Source organism: Apis florea, unplaced genomic scaffold (genome assembly GCF_048593485.1).
Source record: "Apis florea isolate Af1SG1 unplaced genomic scaffold, ASM4859348v1 contig_2272_pilon, whole genome shotgun sequence".
Classification (NCBI taxonomy): domain Eukaryota; kingdom Metazoa; phylum Arthropoda; class Insecta; order Hymenoptera; family Apidae; genus Apis; species Apis florea.
This window is the reverse complement of record NW_028256549.1, coordinates 1,802,719-1,826,708: the sequence shown is the minus strand read 5'-3', so window position 1 is coordinate 1,826,708 and position 23,990 is coordinate 1,802,719. Positions and strand designations below refer to the sequence as shown.

At 36.2% G+C, this 23,990-nt stretch overlaps 1 protein-coding gene across 26 annotated transcripts in view; it reads left to right on the top strand.

The window, feature by feature from the left end:
• Positions 1–23,990, top strand: part of pHCl-1 (pH-sensitive chloride channel 1) — a 79,757-nt gene that overhangs the window by 41,206 nt on the left and 14,561 nt on the right. For 7 of the 26 annotated variants that reach the window (XM_086902630.1, XM_086902616.1, XM_086902614.1 and 4 more), the window contains 10 exons: positions 2,256–2,320; positions 2,481–2,701; positions 2,851–2,933; positions 3,038–3,178; positions 7,293–7,385; positions 9,529–9,681; positions 10,228–10,442; positions 14,720–14,770; positions 19,268–19,405; positions 19,633–19,901. In XM_086902630.1, coding sequence (XP_086758756.1) covers positions 2,256–2,320; positions 2,481–2,701; positions 2,851–2,933; positions 3,038–3,178; positions 7,293–7,385; positions 9,529–9,681; positions 10,228–10,442; positions 14,720–14,770; positions 19,268–19,405; positions 19,633–19,764 — 1,292 coding nt within the window. In that variant the 3' untranslated portion in view covers positions 19,765–19,901. Of the gene's footprint in view, positions 1–2,255; positions 2,321–2,480; positions 2,702–2,850; positions 2,934–3,037; positions 3,179–7,292; positions 7,386–9,528; positions 9,682–10,227; positions 10,443–14,719; positions 14,771–19,208; positions 19,406–19,632; positions 20,626–23,990 lie in introns of those variants that run through there. The other 19 variants (XM_086902637.1, XM_086902625.1, XM_086902626.1 and 16 more) reach the window with 12 other exon arrangements.

The window sequence follows — 23,990 nt, the reverse complement described above, 5'->3', positions numbered from 1 at the left end:
GTAATTTCTATTCTTGGCTCTCTCGAATCCACGGAAAAATATAAACTCGCGAGAGTTTCACTGTCAAACGTGTTCGTATCCTTTCTATCGCGAGAATCGAACAGCATGAGAAATTCGAATGTAGAAAAAAAAAAAAGAAAAAAAAAAAGCAAAACATGGTTGGTAGTCGCGAAACTCGAAACGAGACATTCGTGTTAAAAGGACGTAAAAACTGTGCTTACCGATCGCAAGATACACAACGTATCCAACGTTATTTTCTTTAGTCCAGTTCGTGTTCGATGTGCCCCACCGATTAATGCTCGTTCGTCGGCATAATGATACACACACATACACATACACATATCGGTTATTATCAAAAAAACTAGCTTTTGTGTTCGCTACGCGTCGATCGATTTCGTTTTTTTTTTTGTTTTTTTTTTTTTCTATTTTTCATACAGCGTAATCGAAATGTGCGAATATAATATTTCGAAAGCAGAATTAAGATTTATAGCCATAGCTGAAAAGTTAGATTTCGATCAATCGCGAAAATCTTCGTACGAGTCTTTGTATCGCACAATGAGCATCATTTTATCGAAAGCGAGGATAATTCTAATTTACACGAAACTTTGCGAATATGCAGTAACGTTATACATTATATAGCTTCAGCAATTCGTTTAAATATTCTATTTTTTAACGTCAGTATTTTTTTTTTTTTTAATCTCTACCCTCGTTGAAAAGAAAAGTATTTCCAAGAGAAATTGTTCAAAGGATCGAAGATTTGATTGAAAAAAAAAAAAAAGAAAGGAATAATAATAATTCATATCATGGACATATTACGGACTTTCATTAAAATCAGGTCAGACGAATGTTTCCTCGTAAGATTTTTCGTAAATTCGGTGCGAGGCGACGAAAAGATAGCTGGTGCCAACAGACTGTTCCTCGATCGTCGATACGATTTCTGAATAATCACTATAATTCCATCCTTGTTCCATATTTCCACCCACCGTATATCTCACACATCGGCGTACTTTAAATAGACACACATACATACACACATACACACACACACACACACATACATGTACACACTCGCGGTCTCTCACGTATCTTTCTTTTTCGTAGTTGAATGTGTTGGCAAATTATCGAATCGGTGGTTGGGACTCGTTAGACACGTGACACACGTGCTAATTGGCCGTTTCGCTCGAAGGATACTTCACGAATTCTACATTATCGATCAGACGTGGCTAAGCTAAATTGAAACGCGCAGTTCGAGCATCGCAGCAACGATCAACGATATCGTTTCCGCCTCTCCGTCCCCAATCCCATCTCCGTTTCCGTTTCCCGTTTCCGTTATCCGTTGCGAGCGATCCTCTTTCTCGATCGAACGTCACATCGTTGTGTCGCGCCTCTTCGACGACCGGTTCTTCGAGTCCTAACTCTCCGAGTTTGCGTGCTTTTCACACGAAATACAGAAACATGAATTTAGTCGCGGCATGTGCACAGCATGGCTCTAATTACGCTTACGCAATAACAGCAATCTGGCTTACGCTCGCGTAGAGAGAGAAAAGAAAATATGTTAATTTTTGAGTTCGAGTTTAATTGGTCGGATAAATACTACATGTTGATCGACCACGTGATTTGTACTTTTAGAAATCACACTCGCTCGAGTCAGGGAAAGAATCGAGATTATTTTTTCTTTGTTGCTTTTTGCCACTGCTTCAAACAAATTAAATCGATATGTCGTTCCGGTTTTCGAGTGTGAACCGTGTTCTTTCGAAATAAAAGTTTCGAAGTTTGTGATTGGTCTATCAAATCGACCAATCAGAAACGTCGAGATACGAAGTACGTAATTTGTCAGAACATCGTCATGCGCAGTCTTGTAACGTTCTACTGGTTATTTTCTACATTTAAATAATAGATTCTCAACCTCAACTTGAAAATTGTGCATTCCTTTCAAATAGTGGTGGTTTCATTTCAAAGCAAATTTTAAGTATTGCGGTATCGAGATGTCGAGTTTAAACCGAAAATTTAAAAAATTGAAACTTTTATTCCAAAAGTTTACTCATAATCGAAAATCTCGCGACCGATAAATATCGATATTTGCAAATGATTTCTTTAATTTGGAAAAAGTTAATTCTAATTATTCCTTTCCCGACGCGAGATGTCTCCCCTCCGAAGAATGTTTTCTTTCGAATTAGCGTGCTCTTCTTGATGAACCGCTTCGAACCAGCAGATCGCCTGGTGAACTTTAATTTCAATGGTGCACTGTGTTCCAGGAACCTTGACCGTGAACGTGAGCGTGCTGTTGCTAAGTTTGGCTTCCCCGGACGAGTCCAGTTTGGTAATTGAACATTTTTCTCTCGATAAACACTTCATCCCGCGTCTATGCTCGCAACGATCGACACATTTTTACATCGTTAGGACACACGAGAGGTGCACCGGAACCGTTGAAACGAATTTATAAACGATTTATCCCCCCCTTATTGTTTTTATATCGACAGAAATACGAGGTGGAGTTCTTGCTGCAACAACAATGGTACGACCCGCGATTACGATACAGCAACCGGTCGCAATATGAATTCTTGAACGCGATTCATCATTACGATGACATCTGGTTGCCGGACACGTACTTCATAATGCACGGAGACTTCAAGGACCCGCTCATACCAGTTCACTTCGCCCTACGTATATATCGCAACGGCACGGTCAACTATCTTATGAGGTATCGTTTTACTCGTTTTTTTTTTTTTTAACACGTTCTGTAATTCGAGGATACGATTTATTTTCATTTTTAATTATTTACTTATTTTTACGTTGAACGATGTGTCGGTAATGTAGAACGTTGTTAAAAATTTTGTCTCGACTTCACAGGCGTCATCTCATCCTGTCCTGCCAGGGTAGACTCAATATCTTCCCCTTCGATGACCCACTGTGTTCATTTGCGATCGAGAGCAGTAAGTGAACGCACAGATATATATATATATATAAAAATGTATATATACTTTTTTCTTATCGTTTTAAATTAATAATCGATAATCCTTCATCTTTTTATTTTCAGTATCGTACGAACAAACGGCGATCACGTACGTGTGGAAGAATGACGAGGGCACGTTGCGGAAGAGTCCTAGTCTAACGTCGTTGAACGCATACCTCATTAAGAACCAGACAATCACGTGTCCGATCAAAGTAAGCTGGAGAGGTGAGTTGTAGGGTAAACGGTTCGTTCGAGGAAGGAAGGAATAGGTGAATAATTAATTAATTAATTAATAAGAGAAAATGAGGTTAGATCGTTCGAAGATTGTGTAAAGGCAAAATGATTGTTGAAAATATTTTCTCGAGTATCACCGTTCAGTTTTGACAGTCGTGTTTTTCGAAGATTCCGTTTTTCAATTCCGTTGAAAAAAAAAAAAAGCTGTTTCAACTGTACGATGATATACGATATTGTTACAACTACTCATCGTTAGGGGGTCTATCGTCGAGAAATACAATTGGATAAGATGAAAAAGAAAGAAAAATACCGTCGAAATTATATATATAATCATTTTCTATTCTCGTTATCGATTCTCTCTTTTTTTTGATGATTTTTATTGCATCCTTTTAAACGACACGCTTTTGTACTGTGTTGCAATGCACCGAACACGGCCATTTCGTTAGCCCACGAAAACGATTTTAGTGTCGCTTGTATACGCACTCGAATATACTCGAGTTCAACTTTTTTTTTTTTTTTTTTTTTTTTTTCATTGTCTATTTTATACTCGGTGACTGATTAGTCGATCACCGACTGCCAATATTTCTCGTTGGTTGGGTCATCTCGAAAGTTGCACAACTTGGACTATCAACTACGACTTAGCGTCTACGATTAATTTTCTATATGCGTTGCGATTATAAAATAGAGATGGAGATTTTTATTCGTTACAAAATAAGGAAATTTGGAGGAAACTTTCGGGACGGTTCGATCGATCTCTGAACTTTGTACAGATAGTTTTTTTTTTTTTCTGCTATATTAGAGAACTTGTCGAGAGAAGATGATGGTGAAAATCGAATGAGAAATGAAAAGGTGAAAGTAGCGTTCTGTACTCCAATTCCATTCCTCTTTAAGATGAAACCTCTTTGGAAAATATCGTTTAAAAGGGAATTATTTGAACGAACAGGTTGAATGAATTCCTGAAGAAAATTCCTGAACATTATTCATCTTTCTCCAATCTATCTATCTATCTATCCCTTTAACATCGTCTTTGTTTGATCAGGATTCGATCGCGCGAATCCTTCCCCTTCTCGCAAGGGATTTGAAATTTTCTCTACTCGTCTGTCTCTCGTTTTTTCTTTTTCTCGATCCTTTTCTATGTAACGATTATTTTTCTTTCTCGCGTTCCAATTCTTTGTTGCCAGTTCATTTCTCTATCCTCTCTTCGCATCTCACACTCTCTCTCTCTCTCTCTCTCTCTCTCTCTCTCTCTCAACGGTGTAAATAATAAATAAAGAAATAAATAAATAACATTGGCCCCTCGATTTCGAGGCGCGATATATTATTCGTTTTTTGAAATCCATCCACACAGCACAGCAGGTAAGTTTGCAATGCATGCGCCTAGCACACTCATCGATGTAACTTTTGCCACTTTTTCGATATTGCTTGATTCTTATCTTGCACCGCATCGACCTCGGCGACGCGCGTTCGAAAAGAAAAGGGTGCGAGTTTTTTTTTTTTTTTTTAGACTCTTTTAAACGAGTCAGTCATTCACAGTAATTGATCAAACGTAATATATACATATATATATATTCGCACCCTCGATAGGATGCTTGGTGAAATCGTTTTCTATTCGCTTTCTATTCTTTACTAGTAGGCTAGAAATTAATCGGTTAATCTAGAATTAAAGAAAAAGAGGAACGTCGGTAACTGAGGAACCGCGAACGATTTACGCTTTATCCATCTTTTATCCACCATCCGTCATACATACACGCGTTGAGGAGTACACGGAGAAAAAGATCGGGAAGAAAAAAAAAAAAAGAAAAACTCTGCATGCGATCTAGCAGAAACTACATCAAAAAGAAAAGAGAAAAAAAAAATAATAACTTTCGTTCCTTAATTCTTGTTTCTTGTTGATACGTAGATACGTAGATACGTTTCTTATATGTATATTACACATGTCTTCTTTCTCTTTCTCTACGTGTGTATATACAGATGTATATATATGTATGTATATATATATATCTTTATATATTTAGATGTATATATATATATATATGTGTGTGTGTGTGTATGTGTATATATATATATATACTTATCTAGATAATTATTACAATCCTCTAGAAAATTGCATATTGGCAACCTTGGTTCCTGTCTCGCTTTACAACCGAGCCCGCCGTGGTTTGCTTTTGGGGTTAGGTCAGTCTCTCAGTTTTTTTCAGTGACCTGATATTATTATTATTCTTATTGCTATTATTATTGTTGTTGTTGTTATTATTATTATTATTATCATCATCGATGCCCTCTCAACGCCATCATTTCTTCCTTCCCCTCCTGCCCACTCCCCTCCCCTCCTCCCCCTCTAAGCTCTCTGCTCCTCGCATCGCGTCGTGTTGTCGCGAGTTAGAATTATTATTCTTTTTTTTTTTTTTTAAGGCAAATTGTGCAACAAGTAGACGCGAATCTCTCTCGTCGCTTTGCCGGGACAAGTGTGATCGATCGATCGATTTGATGAAACGATTGATTATTATGGTTTGAATTAAAAATTTGAAAGTGTAGAGTCTGTTTTTTTTTTTCATATTTTATATATATATATATATATTTATAGAAGAATGTATTAGAGAAAAAGTGAACGTACTATTCCACGCTACTTAGTTATTAATTTATTATTAACAAATTTTATATATATATATATATGAATATATATATATATGAAATATCTTGTTTGAGCTGTTGAATTGTTTCTTTTGACCGCTTATTAAGCTCTTTGAACAGCTTTCGCAGCTAGCGGAAAGAGAGAGAAAAAAAAAAAAGATAAGAATAATGATGATGATGATCTTTTTGCAGCTTTGCGAGAGTGAGATTCACTTCTTTTCACTTTTGATCCGAAGAGAGAGAAAAAAAAAATATATATATATATATAATCTAATCGAATTAACACGTGAAAAAAGAAAGAACAAGGTGAAAGATCGTTTTCGTTTTCAGGTTTCTCGCAGAGAGGCAGAGCGTGTGTCTTTCTCTTTATTCTCTGCTCCCCCCCTCCACTCCTCCCCAGACAAATGTCGATACGTAATTGAGAAAAAGAAACTGGTCACTGATGAGATTGGACAGGGATATATATATATATTGCAATATAGATGAAAACGATTAAATATATATTTGTATATACATTATATATCTCCGCGTTTCGTTCCTTTACCCTGAAAGGATGAACCATGGCGGTATGCGGGTAATGCTTGGTCTAGTTAGCCCAACGATTAAATTTCCTCTGTGCTCGTTTCAATTCGGATACATTCGTGTTCGAGTTCCGTGCCAAAATTGATAGATAGAGATAAAAAAAGAAGAATAAGAAGAAAAAAAAAAAAAAAAAAGAAAAAAAAACGACGAGGTTATAATCGGGCGTGTGGTGGTAGAGGACGGATAGATCTTGCCAAGGATTTTTGCTCGACTCGACAACCTTTCTTTCTCGTGTGTACACACCGCCCGTTTTCTCTCCTTGTCGCAGCTTCAATTCGTGTCGCGGATCGAATACCCGAGACTCGACCGATAAAACTCGATCGATAATCGAAATGGCGACGATTCATGTCTCTCTCTGTCTCTGTCTCTCTCTTTTTCTTTCTTTCTCTCTCTCTCATCTTCGAGCGTACGAATGCTCGAATACGCGGATTTTTAATTTTTAAAATCGATTCGACCGAGCTTTATAGCGTCAAATCTCGTTAAGCCTGTACACAAGTATTTTTTTTCGTTTTACATTCACACGCAAGTGCGGCTCACTTTTCGCACGGTCGGAAAAAAAAGAACGAATTTTTTCGATTTATTCGTCATTTTCCAATTTTACTCTTAACGTTATTCTTAAAATTCCTTTCTGAAATTTTTGAAATCGATCGGAAGAATAAGTAGAAAATGAGAGATCGTATTGAGATCAAGATTTATCCGTCCCCTCGACAGCAAGATGTAACAGCGATAATAACATAAAAAAAAAAAATATATATTAATACAGAAACCAATCAAAAAAAAAAAAAACAAATAGAAAACAGGAGAAAGAAAAATTAAAAAAAAAAAAAAAAAAAACAAATTAAAAGATAGAAAAAGAAGAGAGGAAGGAAGATCGTGGGCTGTTCTGTTGCAGCTGACGGACAGATCATGGTCGACTACGAGGACGAGTTCGATGAGTTTGGGGACTCAAAGTGTTCGCTGTGCCAGCGCAGATTTGAGGAGCAAGGTAAAATCCTCCCCTTCGGTATTTCTTATAGAAAAAAAAAAAAAGAGAAAGAAAAAAATATTTAAAGAGTAAAAAAAAAAAAAAAAAAGAACGCGTGAGAAAGAACGTTTAGATAAGATGTGAAAGGAAGGGAGAGACAGGACCAAGCTTACCAACTCATGAGATAGGCTTAGATACTCAGAGTTGCTGCTTCCCAAATCATCCTCTTCCATGGACAGGATTAAGCAAACTGTATTAATCTGTAAATATTATTTTATTATTATTATTATTATTATTATTATTACTACTATTATTATTACTATTACTATTATTATTATTATTATTATTATTATTATCATATTAAATGTAAAATATATGAAAATATATAGAGGAAAATAATGTACAAACTGTCCACGATAGAGGAATTTGCGGAGACAATCGATATCCAAATTAATAGATCCGATGTTACACCATTGTTAGTCGACAGTACTCGCGATGCTTTTATCCTTTGGTTGGACGGAAAAATAGGGAGGTGATTTGAAATTAACTTGAGAATAAAAAAAAATTATCGGGGGAAAAAAAATATAATAAAAATATAATATAATAAATATAAATAAAATATATATTTTTCGTCGAGTTGAATGAGGGAAAAAGAATCGTTCTCTGACATTCGAGAATTTTTTTTTTTTTTTATTCTCAAATTCTTAAATAATTGTTTATAGAATTGAAGAACTCGAGTAATATTTCGATCTTTTCGAAAATCGGATGTGGATTTTTTTGCATAAAATTTCCAAATTGAAGAGAAAAAGTAGATCTGTTGTGGATATGCAAAGGGTAAAAGGATCCTCGTACCACCCACGACTTTGTCAAGCGATTAAAAGCGTGTACCCGAGAAAACTCGAGATTTATTTGGTTTATAGCAAAGATTTGATTCGATTCGAGCATTTAATCGCTTGACGATGAAGATCGTTGCTTTAGAACGACGGATTATTAGTATTATTTGAACCGTAATTGTAAGTCGTATTAGTCGACCCCACGTCGTTTAGTTTTCGAGTACGACCATCATTTGTTTGGACGTGATTCGAAAATTTGTTTCAATCATTTTAGCCTATATGCTTCGCTTCTGCTTCGTTATATTCCCCCTTTTTTTTTCTTTTCTTTTTTCTTTCTTTTCTTTTCTTTTTTTTTTTTTTTTCCTCTTCACGAAAATGAAGAAGGAAAAGAAACAGTATCCAACTGTCGAATTTCAATCGACGAGAATCGACTCGCACATCACATACGATATATCTTTTCTTTATAAATCGAATCCTCTCCCTTCGATTAATAAACCTCGATCAATACGATCGTATACGAAAATACAATTTCAACAATTCTCTTGTAACGCACGTTTTGTTTTTTTATCAATTTTTTTATCCATCCCCTTCTTAATTAATTCCATTCCATTTTATTTTGGAAACTTGGATGTTAACTACTTCCCTCGATTCATCATACGTTTCCCAATATACCTCGAAAAAAACTTTCATCCTGTTAAACATTCACGCGTTAATATCTAGCTCGGCTTGAAACGCTTTCGCGAATGTGGAGCTTCGTTGCGGAAGATTGGCGACACGACAGCGACCTTTTCCTTTCGTTTTTTTTTCTCTCTTCTCTCTCCTCTCTCTCTCTCTCTCTCTCTCTCTGTCATTTAATTTCTCCCCGTCAGAAGCTGACTTCTCCGAAGGAGAGCCACGAATATCAGCCTACTTGCTAGTAAAAAAAAAAAAAGAAAGAAAGAAAATCTGTATTTGAGAGTCGAGCCAAGAAAGATACGCGAAGAGGAAAATCTCGAAGAAATCGCGATGCGAAATTCGACAAATCTTTTCAAACGGAAAAAAAAAAGATAGAAGTAAAATAAAAGGCCGAAAGATAAAGGAAGAAAGAAAGAAAGAAAAAAAAGAAAAAGAAAAGAACGTAGGAATATCGAAATCGATAACCCGAAAAGCATTTGCATTGATCTTATCGATCGACCAAGTTTATATCGTTACATCATAAGTTTGAAAGGATAATCACACGTAATCGCTTGTTCAGCTCGATCGTATGATCTGTAATTGCTCGCTGTCCGCGTTTCGCCATTCGCCAAAAAACAAATAGACACGTAATGTGAATGTGTAACGCACGTATATAGGTAACTACAGCTGCCTGAAGGTGGATCTGATTTTTACACGAGATCGTGCCTTCTACTTCACAACAGTCTTCATCCCGGGTATTATTTTGGTGACCAGCTCGTTCATTACATTCTGGCTTGAGTGGAATGCGGTACCGGCGCGAGTAATGATCGGTAAGCGCTTTTTATCTCTTCCTTTTTTTTTTTTTTCCTTCAAATTTTAAAGTATAATTTCATAGACGAGAGAACTTAAAAACTTAAAAAAAAAAAAAAATATGCGTTTGCTGTTTGCTCAGAAAATTTTCGTTATTCTATTTCCGGTAAGTTTGGTTTCGAAGATGAAAAAAAGGCAATGAGTAAGAAAGTCGAAGTGAGAAAATCACTTGTGCATGCTCTCCAGATAATTTCTCGTTAAAGTCGAGACAGATTATTCCGAACACTAGCCAAAGACTACACTTTAGATTAGATAGACGCTTAGATTAGATAGATGCCATCCAAAATTTCTACATCCACTTTAATCTCCACTTCTCCGTGAACCAAGCCACGAAAGAAGAACGTTCCTCCTCTTAAGCAACAGCAAATGCAGCAACTATTTTCCAGAAAGAGAGCAATCTTCTCTGAAAATCGATAATTTTATATATATATATATATATATATTGTTAATTTTGAAAGGATGGAGGAAAAGGAAAGGAGAAGGGATGAAAAGGATTGTGTTCGCAGGTGTGACGACGATGCTCAACTTCTTCACGACATCGAACGGTTTCCGCTCTACGCTGCCCGTCGTGTCAAACCTAACTGCCATGAACGTGTGGGACGGCGTGTGTATGTGCTTCATCTACGCCAGCCTGCTCGAATTCGTTTGCGTGAACTACGTTGGCCGTAAACGGCCGATGCACAATGTCGTCTATCGCCCCGGGGAGAATCCTGTCACCCAGGTACTTTTGCACACCGACGTGCGCTCGTGATGTCGTCCACGTAACGTGAACGACACCACGCGCGTATTTATTATTCTTTATTCTATAATTACACTTCTATATATATATATATACGTTTTTGTCTACCTCTTATATTAGTGTATCGTTTCTTTTCTTTTTTTCATTTCTCTTTTTTTTTCTCTCTCTTTCTCTTTTTCCCCTCTTTTTTTTTTTCTAATATACGTATATTTTTTCCCTCTCTCTCTCTCTTTCTCTCTCTTTCTATGTCTTTGTCTCTTTTTCCACCTTCTTCTTGTTCTATTATAATAATACGATTTGATCGAGCGACGCTTCATTGCCTTCGAGTCTCAAAAGAGTCTTCGCTTCTTCGATTCTTATTACATTTTTTCCGTCTTTTTTATGCGTTATATACTCCTGTTATATACTATTTGTTGTTTTCTCACATCCCTCGATCACGACTGTTCGTTGTCTCTCTTCCCCTCGTCCCCCTCTTTTTTTTCTCTTCTTTATCTTCAGTTGTTCATTATTCGTTCCATTACTCGTTTTCGATTCTTGTTTCTCCATCGCATCTTGTTTTTTATCGCATCTGTAGTCTTGCCCCACTATCTTCTTTATTTTCACTCATTATCTCTCTTCCTCCCTCTTCTATATTTTAGTTGTTGTCGCGTGCTCTTTTTCAATATATCCCCCTTTTTTTTTCTTTTTTTTTTTTTTTGTATTATTATTATATTTTGTTATAACTATTCGATTCGTTACACCACGAATTCTTCGATCACGAAGTCGCTTTCTATCGTTCTTTTTTTTTAACGTTCGTTTCTAATACATTGTATATCCTTCTTATCACACTCATAGCATACCAATAAAAATAATAATAATAATAATAATAATAATAAATTGTCGCGAAACCAAAAGCTCTTCGAAAAGCTCGATCTCGTTCTCGATTTCGCGATCCCGCGAAGAATCGAAGCGATCGGCTGCGAGAAATAAATAAAAGAAATATCATCTTTCTCCTCCCCTCCCTTCCCCATTCCCACCCTCCCCCGTTTGGAAGAAACACTCAATCGTGTTGGACAACCGCGTTCCGAAAGTGGGGCGCGAGGGATTTCTCCTCCAAGACGCTTGGTCGAGAGGGGAGGATCCCCTCGGATAGGTGATGGGGAGGGGATAAGCGACCGTTGGGAAATTGGCCGTGCGCGAAATCCTTGGTTATTTACGTTTCTCGAGAGTAGAGGTCGCTGGTAGGACATTTTTTTCTTTTTATTCTTATAGCCATGGACACAGACGACATTTTACACGCACACATTTATACGACACTCGCAATAAGTCGATCCACAGAGCATCTTTTCATCCGTGTTTCGATTAATAATATATCGTGAGATCGAGGAAACTGTGTTCTTTCGTGCGAACACGAGAAGTGTGAGCAAATTGAGAAAGATAGAATGATGAATGTGAGTAGCGTTTTTTTGTTTGCTTGCACTTCTCTCACGCTTTCTCTCTCTCTCTCTCTCAAATGAAATTTTCTCCCTCGAGAGCCTCATCTTTTCGATCGCCACTCTGTTTGTTTTCGAAATGTCTCGCCTCGCCGTGTGTACAACGCGCTTTAAAAGTGGACGATGAAAAATTTTGATGTCGAATTCTATTCTCTCTCTCTTTCTCTCTCTAAGGATGGAAAAGATCATTTGAATGATTTTTACTTGTGACAATTATTCGTCGATTATTTTCAGACGATTGTCGAAAAGAAAGAATTTTCTTTGAATCTACACGACTTTTTCCATTTTTAAAGGGAAATGGGATGCGAGAACATGTGTAATTATTTTCGAAGTATCGTTATTTATCTTCGAAAAAATCAATGAGATAACACACACACACACACACACACACAAGAAGAAGAAAATAGATAGTAAAAAAAACATAATCCAATGTAAACGCAATAAATAAATAAATAAATATATAGAAAAATTTCATGGGAAAATCGGATCCTTTTATCCTCGAATCGAATCATTTAAAAACGTTTCAGTTTTCAGATGTAGAATCGATGTTTTAAGATATATATTCGCGTTAAATAGTATACATACATATATCGAGTAATCGCTGAAAAATAAATTTTTGTTTTTATTATCGCGTTTACATCGCGTTGATCTCGCACATGTGATTCTCGTGAACATTTGCACAAGACACGATGGTATGGTTTGTTACTTCGCTGCATCTCTCGAAACTTTACGCCTATGTCTCTATATATATATACACATACACACGTACACATATAGTTTCTTTGTCTCTTTCTTCAAAAAAAAATATATATATACGAAGAGATTTTACGTCTTGTGTTATTCCCCTTCCCAATCTCGCAATACGATCGACGAAATTCGTGTATTGGTTAACACACGTTCAATGGTACGAAAAATTTTCTCGGAAAATCGAAACGAACGAACAACAAAATTGCATCGAAAAATATTTGAAAGAGATATTTTCAACGAAGAAAGGATATTATCGAACGATTTTTCGCGAATCTTTCGTACTCTCGTCGAGATACGATCGAGGCAGCATGTCTCCAACAATTTCACACGCTCTCTTTTGGCCCTCTCTTGCTCTTTTTTACATGATATATGATCTCTTCCCTATTTTCTGATCTCTTTAATTCTCACATTTTTCATTCCTTGGCAACAGCGTTCCATATTTTTCTTTCTCGGTTGAACTTCCGCTCATCCTCGTCGTCACTTACTTTAACGAAGTAATGTACGTTGAACATTTTTCTTTTTCTTCGCGTGTACGCGCGTTTACGATGTTTCGCTATATTTGTAGAAAAATTGAAGAGATGAAGAGAATTGAGTTTTCTTAAAAATTCAATTAAAACTTACGATTAAAATTAGGAAAACTTTGAACCGTTATAACTTTGAAGATAATGAAGTCACGCCAATAAATGAAAGATCATTAGAAGCGCGGAGTCTTCCTCTTTAAAACATTTTTCGATTTATCTTAATATGACTTTCAGTTCCCGAGATATTATCGCGCGAAGAAAAGATAATTTTTAACCATTTAATTTTAAATTCTATTAAACATTAGGAAAACTTTGAACCGCTATAATTTCGAAGATAGCGGCTTCCGGTCAACGAATGAGAGATCGTTAGAAGCGCAGAATCTTCCTCTTTAAAACGCTTCTTGATTTATACCGATATGACTTTCGATTTCCGAGATATCGTCGTGTAAAGGAAACGGTAATTTTTAATCGTCTCTACTATTCCCATCCTTGACGTTTACTCGAATCTCGCATCTCGTTTAACCGATCCAAACTCCAGATTCCTGGAAAAACGCAATTCCAGAAAAAAATATAGGTCACTGGGTCGCGAGTTCATTCGTAATTTCTGCGCTATATTCGAACAGCATGAAGGCTTCGAGTCTTTATATCTCGGCAACCGATTGAGATATCGGGATAAAACAAAAAGCGATTTCAAGAGCGCGGCTTCCTCTATCTCCCGAGTGGATTTTCGTGACACAATTTTTTAGCTTCTTTTCACTTTTTCTTTTTTACGCGAAAAGAGTTTCAAGTTTCACTCGTGATTTTCGATTGCAATGGTCCATTATAATTTGTTATAAAGAATCATCCCTTCAATTTTTTAAAACATCAACTATCTACTCGATGTCTAATTGACGTTGGTTAAAAAATTTTGAACTAATTTCTCATCTATTTCGATTCGATCCAATGAAAAATCGGACGCTAACGATTTACTTTTTATTTAAAGCTCTTCTAAAATCGTGGATAATAGAGGCGGTTCGTAAATTGGCGAGCGTTCGTAAATTCGTAAACAGAAAATCAGACAACAATCCAAGCGTCTATCAGATCTTAATCTTAGTCGATCTTAAAATAATTCCCTCCCCTAATAAGAAAAGAAAAGATCGCGGATAAATCAACGTACGTATCCTCTCGATAAAAATTCTCATCGTATCTCATCACGCCAATAGAGAAACTAAATAGAGAAAAAGAAAAGTAGGGGAAAAAAAGATGCGAGAAAAAAAATATGAAACCACGTCCTCCCCACGTCGTTCCCTTCGAGAAAAAAACAAGAGAAAACAAGGAAATAGGAGTAAAAGAATAATAAAGAAAGAAAGAAAGAAAGAAAGAAAAAAAAAGAGAAAAGCGATGATAAGGGAAAGAACAAAACACGTTGTTACACACACACACACACACACACACACACATACACACACGATTAGTAAGAATTTGGTTGGTGGAAACGTTGGTGAGTAAGTCTCTTTGTTTGGTGTCTGTGATGTTGCAGCGGCTCCCAGCGGTGCTCAGCAGGATAGGGATAATATTGGCCAGCCCCTTGGTAAGACCCCCCATAGCATTAGGGCGCGGTCACGACTTCGCGCGTATTTTTTTTTTTCTCTCCGTCAAATCTCTCTCTCTCTCTCTCTCTCTCTCTCTCTCTCGACTCGATCTGATCTCGAAAATAATTGGTCGAAGATAATTAATCGAAAAGGAATTGCACGCGGACAATGGCAACCTTTCTTTTTCTCCTTTTCTCTGTTTCTCTGCTCTTACTTGTTTTTTTCGAGATTTTTGCCGGGATTCGCCGAAAAAACGAAACGAAACGAAACGAAACGAGAAGTGGCGTGCACGTGCAAGGTCTTAACCGCGTCCTGACGAATCACACGGACCCACATGTACGTAAACACACCACACACACACACACATACACACACGCCTCTCTAACACACGGCTAACGTACACGCAGCTCGTTCTTTTCTGCGCATCTCGAGAAGAAAATCTTTCTCCTTTCTCCTCTTTCTCCCCTTCGTAATGCGCTCGTAAATCGTGGGAAAGCTGCGTCGAGCAGAGACGCGATAATTTTCGAATTTTATTCCATTCATTCAATTCTTTCTAAAACGATGTGTCGGAGCAGAAGATTCTCGAGAGTCGCGATATTGTGCAAAGAATACTCGCAATTCTCGAGCGTACTTTTTTTTTTTTATATATATATATATATATGTATATTTAATTACAGATAGATGGATAGATAGATAGATAAAATGTTCGTCAAGGAACAACTCTCTCTCTCTCTCTCTCTCTCGACTTTCACCTCTCACTTCTATTTTCACCTATTCCTATTCCAATTTTTCTCCGTCTATTCTCATATTCCCTCCTTCTTCTCTTCCTACGAATCGATATACACACACACACCATATATATATATATATATATATATATATATATATATACATCTACACACGCATACACACAATGGAAAATTTTTTCTTTATCTCTCCTCTCTCGCTCTTTCTATCATTCTCTCGTTTCTAGCCTTGATAAAAAAGAAAGACATAGCCGTTGTTTCCATACACTTGGAACTGGGTGCACTTGTTTTATATATATATATATATATACGTGTGTGCGTGTCATTGCATAAAAAGATGCAACAATTGCATGAAAGCTTTACAGAATGCCGCAAGATTCACAAATATATATATATATATATTATCATATGGCGATGAACGGAAAGAGCGGCGATGACGAATTTGGCGAGCAATCGATGTTCGATGACGAAAGGTGGAACTGAATGGACAGCTTTACTTTAACAAAAATCTGCATTGATATTGATCGTGGTTGCGATCGCTAGACATAGTTGTTCCTCGTCTCGTTTTTGGATTCACAAGAATCGATATTCCTTCTAGAAATTTTCACGGTTTCGAACAAAAAGAACATACGTATCTTTCCTTTTCTTCTTCTTCATCTTCTTCTTCTTCTTGTAAATCCAAACGAGCACGAGTGTTAAATGCATGAATCAGCATTTTGAATCGGTCAACAGGGACGAACCTTGAACCTGTACGTATTACGCATGTGAACGCATGTGATGCATGCAAAATATGTATGTATATAAATACATATATATATATATAACTTGCACGCGCACGATAAACATTCTTATATAATAATATACATGTTGCCTTGACGAAACTTTATTATTCGATATAACCTTATCCGGTTCCGTTTTACGAAATGGCGCGAATCAACGTTGATACATTTACAACGATATTTACAACAACTATGTTCACTCTCTATCCACCGCCGTGTTCGATCCCTTTTAACGCTTTATCATCCTTCGAAACGGTTTTGTCGCGCGTAACATTTCAAAGGATAATAGTAAGAGTTGTTCGAGATACCGGCGATTACTCGAAATTAGTCGAATATTCGCTTGCAGATCGAAGGTAGATTACGACGATTTTTTTACAGACCGATGTCGAATCGAAATTTTCTTGCAGTGAGCTTTGCTCGAGTTGAACACGTTGGATACGTTTTATATATATATGTATATAGATCTTAAGAGATTAAAGATTGTTCGCTTCCTTTGATTTGCGAGCGATGCTTCTTTTTTTCCAAAAGAAAAGAAAAAAAAAAAAAAAAAGAAAAGAAAAATAACGTAATTTTCGATTCGATCGTTTCTTTTCGTCCGAGTGATTTTTTTCGTTTTTTTTTTTATCGCGTGATTTCAGAAAAATCATTCATCAAATCATAAAACATAAATTTATACCAGAATGTATAATTTACTTTTTACATCGAACTCGATCGGTAACAAAGACGACGATGGACGAGCTTCGTTTCTTCTTTTTCTCTCTCTTTCTCTCTCTCTCTCTCTCTTTTTCTCTTTCCTCCCTTGGATCGATAATAAAATATGTTCGAATGTTTATTCATCGAAGAATTCGCAATTCGAAAGACAAAAAAAAAAAAAAAAAGGGAACGATTTCTTTCTTCTTTTTTTTTTTTTTTTTTTTTCTTAAAATCGCTTCGACGACGCGCGAGATGTATCAACGAGTACAATAAACAACGAAACGACGAGTCCATTCCATTCTTCCCCGTCAATTTACGTCAAACATCGAATCACTTTGTCTCTTTTCTTTTTTTTTTTTTTTTCTATTTTTCCTTTCCAATTCTCGCGATCCGATCCATATACAATCCAACTGTATCACACGTATATACGTACGTTTCCTTCCTATACATATATATATATATATATTATTAATAATATTAATAAATGTATATATATATAACGATAATATAACATGATTGTGACGTCGACAATCGCTTTTTTTTTCCTCGCCATTGAACTTGACCCGTAATTGAAGCTTGAACATGTAGCATATAATAATAAAAGCTTGACGTTAAAAATATCTTTCTCAAACGCAACTGTCCCGGTCGAACGGAAATTCGCTCTCTCTCTTTCTCTCTCTCTTTCTCTCTCTCTCATATCTTCGTTCCGCTCAGTTTAATAGAGAAAGAAAGAAAGAAAGAAAGAAAGAAAGAAAGAAAGACGTGCATTAAACGTGCGCGAAGGGGAAGAGGAATTCTTTCCTTCGTTCGAAGGAAAGATTCTTCGAAACGATTTTTATTATTATTGTACAGTTGTTAGAAGAGAGAGCTGTGTCGTTCACATCGGAATCGAGACGCTTGGCTCGTCTCTCCTCCCATTTACCTTTTTTTTTTTTTTCTTTCTTTAAACCAGTCACTTTTCAAATTTTCATTCCAAACTTCTTTTTTTGAAAAAAAAAAAAAAAAAAAAACAAATATTCCGACATATTCGTTTCCCTCTCGAGGGAGGGACGTTTTTTATTTATCGTGGAAGGAGAAAAAAAAAAAAAAAAAAAGAAAGGAAGGAATTTCGAAAATAATAAGGTTCGAGTCCGATGTGCGACAATGTAATAATACTGTAGAGTTGTTAATACGGCATGTAAGTAAGTAAGTAAGTAATTTATACGCAGAGGCACGAAAGTATTGATCCATATATATATACGTATACAAGATGTAACCGATTTAAGAGAGAAACAACGATTCGCTTTTCGATCAAGATAGACACCGGTGCCTCGCTTGCTTATCTATATATATATATAAAATACTAGTGGAACAGTTGGGCACAAAGAGATGGATTTGTATAGGAGCGATTTTGAAATCTCGATCGATTCGAATCGATCGATCCCCACATGGATGTACGTATGATATTATTATTATTTGTCTCGCTTTACTTACTTAACCACCACTCACTTCTGAAGAGAAGAGTTTGCTTTTTTTAGAAGAAGATTCAGAACGCGCGCTTCCGAGGTATATATATATATATATATTTTGGATCGCGAGTTCGAAAGGAAAAGAATAGGTGAAATTTTTAAGCCGAGGAGAGAAGGGATCGGTGGCCGAAATCCGATTTCGAGAAAATCGTTTCACACGCCTCGAAAACAACAACAAACGCAAGCTTTTTAACGGCCAACGTAAACGGAAGTGGCTTCATCATCACGCTTATCATTTTACTCGCGCTTCTGTCTCACCCTTCTCCGATCGATCGGTGGAAGAAGCCTTTTAGCAATCGCTGACCGTTTAAACATGAAATTTCCCTAAGACGATTACACAAAGATTCTCTCTCCCCCAGTGATCGGCAAAATTTAATCGAGTTACTTTGAGTAAAGTTACTTTCACGGTGTTATTTCGATTTAATTCGTTAAATAAATTGGAAATTATCGTAATAACGATTCGCTCGATTGTTCGTTTTAATAAATAAAAATCGGTTGTTGGAAGTAACTTTGTTCGAAATTTTTTTTGGGGGGGGGGGGTTAACGGCCAACGCTCTGCTCGACGATCGTATCGGCGGCCACCTTCTTCTTCTTTTTTTTTCCACGTTGAAAAGGGAAACGGGAAAGAGGAAATGTCTCGAGGAAAAGAAAAAGAAAAAGAAAAAGGAGAGAGGCGTAGAGTAATAATAATAATAATAATATTGGTCGAAGGATGGATCGTTGTTTAACATCGAAAAGATATCGTAAGAATATAAGTTTCTTCTACGGAGACCCTGTCGCAGGGTAAAAAGAAGCGAGAGGGCGGTCCACCGACCGGAGCTACGACAGGGCCGAACGAGATCGTGACCTGCACCAATTGTGGGCCCAACCCTTGCACGCACACAACCACCAATGGATGCACGGCTGAGGTACGTCGATAAATTGTATCGATCGATTGTATCCTTCCCTAGTCGCTCTCGAACTAGTGACTTTTCTTTTTTCTTTTTTTTTTTTTTTTACTTCGAATAATTTTAATTCGAAAAGAAATCAAACCAACTGTGAAGTTAATAGAAAGAGCGATATGATTCTCGATATATTTCTATATATTTGTCATATTTTTTTTTTTCCCCCGCCTTTTCGATTGGTTGGATTTCAGCTGAGAAAAAAGGAACCGCCGCATCCTATAAGAGTGGCGAAGACGATCGACGTGATAGCAAGAATCACCTTCCCGATCGCCTACTTCATGTTCCTCACCTTTTTCTTCATCCACTACAAAGGCACTTCGTAGACCGACACCGGAGGAGGCAAACGGGATATTCACACCGTTCATCATCGAGCCACGTGTTTCACGACGTGCGGCGACGATTTTTTTTTTTTTTATCTCGATTCAATCAATTACATTGGAGGGGAGGGCAGCAAGTCCGAAGGACTTTGAACGAGGTTGAGTTGTTAGTCGGCGGCGTGGAGGAGGGAGGGGGAGGTGAAGGGAAGTGTTCTTGTCTCCGCTCGAAAAAAAGGGAAAGAGAGAAAGAAAGGTTTCGAAAAAATCGAAACCTCATCGAAAGCAAAGTTAACGTCGCGTCGATATCGTTCTGGGTGACTGGTTTCGTTTGAAGAAAAAGATAGAATACGAGAAAGATCGGCTTATCAAAGAGCGAAGGATCTGTATTAACTGTCTTTTCTTTGACTTGGAAGGAAGAGGAAAAAAGAAAGAAAGAAAGAAAGAAAGAAAAAAAACGAAGAGCACTCGAAGAAGAAAACACTCGAATTGTTGGGGACACTCGCCTCTTCCTCATCTTTTTCTCACATGTGATAATTCTTCTTAAAAGCACTCTCTTTATCGAACAAAAAAAAAAAAAGCTTAAATCCGACGAATAATAATCGACAAAAGGCGTACAGACGAATAGTGATAGAGAGCAAGAGAGAGAGAGAGAGAGAGAGGGAGCGTATGTGCGTGTATGTACGCGTGTCTGAGCGTGAATGAGAGGGAGAGAGAGGGAGAGAGAGAGAGAGAGAACGAAGAACGTGATTTTTACGATATTTTCTTCTACTTATCGGATAATGACATCACTAATTCGAGGATGCTTTTGAAAACTAGCTGAAAAGAAAAGAAAGAAAAAAAAAAAAAAAAAAAAAAAAAGAAATCAAATTTACTTATTAACTTAAGGAATGTTATTATATACTTGTAATCTCACTATATATAAATAGGTAAGGTCGATGTAAGTGTCGTCCATGAAATCGCTAACTCGTGATTCGCCTTTTACTTACTTAAATATCGACCTTTTTTCTGTACTTTATCGATTACGATACCGTGGCAAAAATCAATCGTGATTGCAAGTTAGAGTCTATATACGTAGACCTTTAAAAAGGAGGAGAAAAAAAAAAAAAGACGTTCGCTTTCAATTAAGGGAGCAGAGCTGTAAAGCGTAAATACAATTCCGTTGTACAAAAAACACGAACACACACGTACACACGCATCACGATGTACACACACACACACACAACACAACACAACACACACACACATATACACACGTACATAAATATGGTTAATCAATCGTCGTTTCATCGAAGCTTTTCACAGTAGCTAACGCGTGCATATCCGTGTACGTAACAAATATATACGTACGATATGTATCTTTTTTCAATCATTCAGGGTAGCTTTCGCGATAAATAGCTTTTACGATTTATATTCTACGATGTAATGCATAATTCACGAAAAGCGAGAGAGAAAAGGAAAGGAAAACGTTCGACTTGAGAGAAAAAAAAGAAAAAGAAAAAAGAAAAAAAAATTTACGAAGTATATTCGAGAAAATTCGAGTCGATCCATTGTACCAAAGGATTAAAACGACATGATCCCTCGATATTTTTCTTCTTTTTTTTTTTTTTTTTTTTTTATTTCCTCTCATTTCAGATGAAATTCCGTTATTCGGACGAATAAAAATTAATCAAATGGGTCGAATCAAAATCAAAATGATGAAACGAAATGATAAAAGTAGAACAAAAAAAAAAATATATATATATATATAAAACGTGATTCCAGATATTAACGTTTAATTCAAATGAATTCTGGGTACATTTTTCTATATTGATTACTACCGCTATTATTGTTGTTATTATTATTATTATTATTATTATTATTATTATTATTATTATTATTATTATTGTTATTATTGTTATTATTATTATTATTGTTGTTGTTATCGTCGTTATCATCATCATCATCCTCATCATCATCATCGTCATCGTCATCATCTCGATTATTAACTATTAATATTACTATTGTTATATTATTAAAGAATAATTATTACTACCACTATTATTAAAATAACCGCTACTACCGTAATTACTGTAAAGTTATCGCTATTTGTAAACGTATATTCTTATTACGAACTTTTGGTGAGATTACATCGAGCGAGGAAATATACATAAAAACTGATTTCGAATCGAACGTGCCACTTCAATTCTTCAGCAATATCGAACAATCGGTAAAGAGGAAAAAGGGGAAAAGAAAAAAGGAAAAGACAAAGAGAAAAAAAAAAAATATTCCATCGTTTGTCGCGCTTTCACAGAATTTAATCGAGTTCGCGTGTTTCGCGGTAAATTCGCGAGTCAAATCATTGAAGAAGAAAATTTTTTCTTCGAGCAAAGGATTATGAAGGAAGAAATTTTACGATTTCACCAAGCTCAAACTGTTGTGTAAAAAAAAAACTTGCGCACTGAAGAAAAGGGGAAAATACACATACACACACATACACACGCGCGCGCGCGCGCGCACACACACACACACACACACACACACACACACACACAAGAGACGTGTATTACGTGTTTAGAATAATCAGAATCAATTCTGTATAATTATATCGAACGCATCATCTCACCTTGACCCCGTTTCCAATTTTTCCATCTTTCACATGTCACGTTATATACGCATACACACACACACACACACACACACACACACACGTGCGCGCGCGCAAATACAGAACCTTGAGACAACCATTCGTTTATTTGACGATTAAAGATTAACAGTGGAAAAAGGGGGAAAAAGGAAAAAGCAATTGGTTTTTCAGAAAAAAAAAAAAAGAAAAAAAAGAAAAACGTGATTTTACAGCGACAACACTGTGCGAACAATTGTAATTGTAATTGTAAATCGCATCGCTATATTTATTATAAAAAATAAATACGATAAATTAGGATCGTAGATGTTAATCATACGGATGCTGTACGGCCAACAATCGAAAAATAAGCTTCTCTTGTTATTGTGGCGCCGATTTAAAGAATATTCGAGTAAAGTAAGACGAATAAAGATGCGTAATCGACACAACGAATATAATTGCATGGAGGCGGAGTTTGCCTTGGTCGAACGATTCGATTCGTCTAAAATTATATATATATATATATTGTCGAAGAGCGAAAGAATGCAGCTCTATCCAAACTCGGTGAATTTTTTTTTTTTTTAGCCTGAAAGCTATAAGCAATAGACGAACAATAAAAGAAGAAGATAAAAGGAAGAGAGAGAGAGAGAGAGAGAGAGAGAGAGAGAGAGAGAGAGAGAATGATGGAAAAGTTTGCCGAGGTTGGTGACGATGAAAAATGGATGATCGTTGATTTTAAGTACTTATTGCTATATTTTATACGCAATTGTCATACGCGGTGAATGAACAAGCAACAAGTTTAAATGATAGGACGCGTTTGATGAATAAATTAATTAATGTCGTTAATGTTTAATACATCACGGACCAAAAACACGTAATCCTAAATCTTTATAATTAGCCGCACTTGTGCTATGCTTCCTTCGAGAGTGCATAGAATTAACATTCACCCTTCGTTTCACAATAATTAAATTTTCTTATTTAAATTATAATAACTAATCTAAACGTATATAATAATTGAAAAGATAGATCGTGTTCGTCGAGTATGCTTATTTGACATTAAAATTACTATTACTATCGTATACAAATACTTCTAATTTTTTATTATACAATATGTACAATATATTGACATTTAACATTCCTATACGTAACGGTGTATGGATTCTCTATTATCTCTTTAAAATATATAAATATATCGTTAAATACGAACGATTCGCAATTCAAATCGATCTATTTTTCCGCGAGAATTTATTTTTTCAAATTGCGTATATTTATAACCACGCATAAATTCGATCCTGCATATGGTCATCGGTCGACAATGCTGGTTAAGACAGTATTAAAAACCTTGTTACAGGGGAATCGGTGAGACGAAGGGTGAATATCATAGTCGAATATCGCAAAACGTTTTGAGCTTCGTCGTCGTTGTCGACAAATTTTTTTTAGGTTAATTCTTTAAAAAAAAAAAAAAAAAAAAAAAAAACTAATAAAAACTGTATAAAATTGCCGATAAACAATTTCGATCCTTTTCAGGAGTTTTAGAACAGCTTTCATTCTACTCGATTTTTAATGCGCATCATTAAAGCATCAAAAATCTGTCTAATACAGTGATTCTCAACTTCTTTGGATCGTGGACCCA